At 54.7% G+C, this 4,245-nt stretch overlaps 1 protein-coding gene across 1 annotated transcript in view; it reads right to left on the bottom strand.

The window, feature by feature from the left end:
* Window positions 1-1,934: 1,934 nt before the first annotated feature.
* The window catches only part of SLC37A2 (solute carrier family 37 member 2), a 7,330-nt gene continuing 5,019 nt past the window's right edge, over window positions 1,935-4,245 (bottom strand). Inside the window, exons 13-16 of the mRNA XM_026863561.1 lie at window positions 3,790-3,868; window positions 3,619-3,716; window positions 3,258-3,322; window positions 1,935-2,971 (exon numbers count right to left, since the gene is read on the bottom strand). Coding sequence (XP_026719362.1) covers window positions 2,929-2,971; window positions 3,258-3,322; window positions 3,619-3,716; window positions 3,790-3,868 — 285 coding nt within the window. The 3' untranslated portion in view covers window positions 1,935-2,928. The remainder of the gene's footprint in view (window positions 2,972-3,257; window positions 3,323-3,618; window positions 3,717-3,789; window positions 3,869-4,245) is intronic.

A 4,245-nucleotide genomic window follows, 5' to 3' on the forward strand; every position in this document is an offset into this window, starting at 1 on the left:
GGTGCAAGCGACACACTTCACTTGCTTCGCCAGCTCTTTCTGAGCTCGGAAAAATCGACGCGTTCACCTCCAGAACAGTTTCCTGGTCTCCCTCCCTGGTTTATTGCCATGAAATTGGGATTTCCTCTTCACGGGGACTGCTGCCTCCAGCTGCCGCTAGCTGCTGTGGAGTGGTTTGGCGTACACTGGCTCCATGAGGTGGTAAATCAGGAGCAGGAACAGGCACCCAACTAAGACCAGGCTCATCACAGCCAGGAGGACGAAGCGGCCGATAAAAAAGGTGTCCATGATCTGTGGAGAATGGGAAAAAACCCCATATTACATCCTTGGTCCGCTCCAGGAGTCTGGAGGGAGCAGCTGCCCTCGGGTCGCCTGTCGAGTTGTGTCCACAGCCTCATTTCTAACGAGCCGGGCAGGGAAGGAAGAAAGAGAAAAAAAATACCAAACAAACTTGCTTTTGGAATAAGACCCTTTGTGTGTCAGGGCTTGTGGGATTTTTGGCTTGGAAATGTATTTCAAGACCACCTGTCCTCCTCCACAAGGTGGATGGCAATTAAGCAAAGTGAAAGCTCGGTCACACATGCACCAAAAGAACTGTTCTCAGCCCAGCGCATCTCTGATGGCGTCATTGTGCTGCCAGTGGCTTATTTGCCACAAGCCACAGAGCCTGGGGATGCCACAGTGTCAGCGCTGCGTCTCTGCTGAGGACAGACCCCGTTGTGATGCCTTTCCCTGTGGCTCCATCAGGATTCCTTGTTCCCAGGGAAAAAAGGGGCAGTTGGGAATTTTGCTTTTTCTCTGCCTGTCTCAACATTCCTCCTGCATTGTGCCCGAGGGGTCTGCAGGCAACCAGTGAGTTTTCAAGCTGGTCAGTGTGAAGGGGACCGGAGGCCATCGCTGTCCAGCCACCTCGTACCCACCACTCTCCGAGCTGCCTGTCCTGCCCATGCCACTCCACTGCCTTGCAGGGCTTTACAGGGAGCTGATCCAACTGGCCAGCAGGTTTTCTTCTTTTTTTTTTTTTCCTTTTTTTCCCCTTTGCTGATGAAATCAGCACTTAATAAAATCACATCAGGCCCAGATGTTTTCTCCTTGGGTTAAGATCCAAGGAGGTAAAGTCAATTAGAGTTCAGATTTATACCGGGTATAAACACAGCCCCTGGCACCCGGCGCTGCTCTCCCTGCAGCAGAGAGCCAGAGCCTGCCCAGGCGCAATCCTTCAATGGCGAGCAGGCTGGAAAACACACCCCACGGCTTGCAAATGCCTAGCTCCTCGCATATCAAAGCCGGGGCCCCCCCATGAGCACACAACTGGCCCCCGCCTTAATCAAGAGTCGCTGCTGGGGCCTCCCAAACCCACCTCTGCCAAGGGGAGCCCACAGGCTAGCAGCGCTGGTTTAACCTCCTGGGGACACCCCTGGATGCCTGTTGCACAGCTCCTCCTAATTAGGGGGTGTCTAACGAAGACTGTGAGTCACCTGCACTGGACTGAGAGCAGCTGTGGTGTGCGAGCGGCTGGTTTTTGTGGCCCAGGGGCTGATGCGTGGCTACGGGTCCTTCTTTGGGGTCTTTAACGGTATGAATTGGGAATTGTAATAATCGGGAAAAATGCCGGTTTGTTGTTGTTTTTTTTTTTTCAGTGGGATGAGATGAGGAGCAAAACCACTTAATTTGGGCTCAGTGAAAAGCCTGGAGATGTCCTTTACATAGAATAAGCGGCGTTTTGTGGGTGAGGCAGTGCCTTAAGTGATTTTGTGCAGTTTTCCTGCTTTGATATCTGGAAATATCGAGTGCTGGGATGGGGCCAGCCTGCACGTGGAAAAAAGCAAGAAGGGCACGTTCACTGCCCCCAGGTTCATGCAGACCTGGCTGAACCCCACCAGGAAAGGGCACGGAGTGGCAAACATAGATTTTGCATGTTTTTATTAATAAAATGGCCGACGGTGAAGAATCGGCGGGGACACTGGAGAGACGGGAGGAGAAAAACGGTTCTGTCAGGAAACTCCAGCCCCATCTGCACTGCAAGCCTGGAGGAGAAGCAGGCGGGAGGAGGAGAACCAGCCACCATTTTGTCACTGCAACGTCCCTCAGAAAAAAAACCAGCATTTGTGCCTGCTCTCTGCCAGCTGCTCTGGAGATAATGTGCTCCCCAAAGCCCGCTAAGGTGTCGCAGAATTTCCAAAAACTGAGCCAGCTGCTTTCCCCACCACACAACAGCCCGATTTTGGTGCAAATGGGGACAGTGCCAACCCAGCCAGGACAGTCCTTGCCCCAACCAGCCCCGACACAGTAGAGCGGAGCCTGACAGCCCTCCACCGGCGGCTGGAGAAGGAGATTTGGGCCGCACTTACCGCAGCGCGAGGCCCAGACTATTGCTCTTTCACCTGCAAACACAAGACATAAAGGACCAAACGTTCGTGGGGGGTCCAGGCTCTGGCACCCTCACCACAGGGACTGTCTGTGGCCCCTTCCCCCTCAGTGCTCATGGTGGGGCTTCAGTGGCAACTGGAGACAGGCTAGTGCTGATTTGGAGTTTATTTATACCCTCGCTGCAGTGATTTGGCCACGGATTTGATTAGCGAGCCCGGATTCTGTGTAATCAAGCTCATTAGCACGGGTGGGCAAGTCAGCCTATAAATTGGGCCGTTTCAAGTGCATTAATCAATACCAATCAATCAGGCATCTGGGCTGACATCTCGTCAGTCAGCTGGAGACAAGGACATGCTGCCCACCCACCCATCTGTACTCTCTTCCCCAGCCATCATGATTTGATCCTTTTGATTCCCAAATCTTGATCTTGGCCCTTAAATTATCAGGAGAGTGGCTATTTCTAGGCTGAGCCTGCCAAGCAAAACTCAAAATCAGGGCGAATCAGGCTTGGCATTTGCATTTAATCCTCAGGGCTCAAGCATTGATACTCACACCGAGCTACTTCCCGTCCAGCACTGACTCTGTTAGCTGCACACTAGAGCTACAAAGACACAAGGACGGCGTGTTTAGCACCAGGAGAGTTCCATAAGGTGTGAGCAGATGGCTAAAACCCCCCAGGTGCTGCCCTGGCTTGAGGTGGAAAAGTCTCTTTGTGCCCGCAGGAGCAAGACGGGCATCAGGGAGATGGCTTGGTGAAGCCCGACGCGATGCCCGCGCGGAGCTGCAGCAGTGACAGCAAGGGATAACAAACGTCTTTCCGGAGTGGCACCGAGGCCACGTTTTGGCATGGCGGGACCGGAGGCCGCCCCAGGGCAGTATGTACGTACCCTCTCTTCCTTGCCATATAGCCACACCACCCGCGGACCTCTTTGACCACCACACGAGCGAGGAGCTGCAAGAGGAAAGAAAGGTGGAGTTTTGTCATGGGGCAGAGGGTCTGCAGCCGCCAGCCTCAGCGTGAGCGTTTCTGTCACCAGGAAATAAATTTTAAGGCTCTTCCTAGGGAAGATGGCACTAAAACCGTGTGTGGAGGAGGTCACTGGGAAAAGCCAAGTGAATGGACACAGAGGTTTGGCTTTGCGAGTCACCCTGTCTCCCGAGGACCGCCCTTGCCCTCCACCAGCGAGCGGGCTGCAAAAAGGGACCTCTTGAATATCCAGGGTAGCAAGACGCCGATCTGGGACCTACCAGGCAAGCCAAGACGTCAGCAGCTATCAACATGTAGAAGACGTTATTCCAGCCCGTGGGGGAGATGAGCCCTGCGAGCAGTGGCCCCAGCGCGGCACCTGCGAGGGCACATGAACCACGTTAGAAGATGGGGACCAAGACCCCTGCTCGGCCTCCCCCAGCCCTACATACCTATAGATCCTGTGCCATCAATAATGGCTGTGACAGTAGAAAGGGCTTTGGCATTTCCTTTGAGAGACTCGTGGGTTCCCTGTAGGGACAAAGGAATCCCAGAATCATCTCAGTTGGAAAAGCCCTTGAAGCTCCTCCAGTCCAACCATGACCCTCACCCTGACCATTCCCAACCCCACCAGATCCCTCAGCGCTGGCTCAGCCCGACTCTTCAACCCCTCCAGGGATCCCGGGGACTCCCCCCCTGCCCTGGGCAGCCCATTCCAACGCCCAACAGCCCCTTCTGCACAGAAATCCTTCCTCAGAGCCAGCCTGACCCTGCCCTGGGCAGCTTGAGGCCATTCCCTCGGGGCCTGGCGCTGGCTCCTTGGCTCCAGAGACTCATCCCCCCTCTCTGCCCCCTCCTGGCAGGGAGTTGCAGAGGGCCAGGAGGTCTCCCCTCAGCCTCCTCTTCTC

The sequence above is a fragment of the Athene cunicularia genome, assembly GCF_003259725.1.
Source record: "Athene cunicularia isolate RWA chromosome 24 unlocalized genomic scaffold, athCun1 chr24_part1, whole genome shotgun sequence".
Classification (NCBI taxonomy): domain Eukaryota; kingdom Metazoa; phylum Chordata; class Aves; order Strigiformes; family Strigidae; genus Athene; species Athene cunicularia.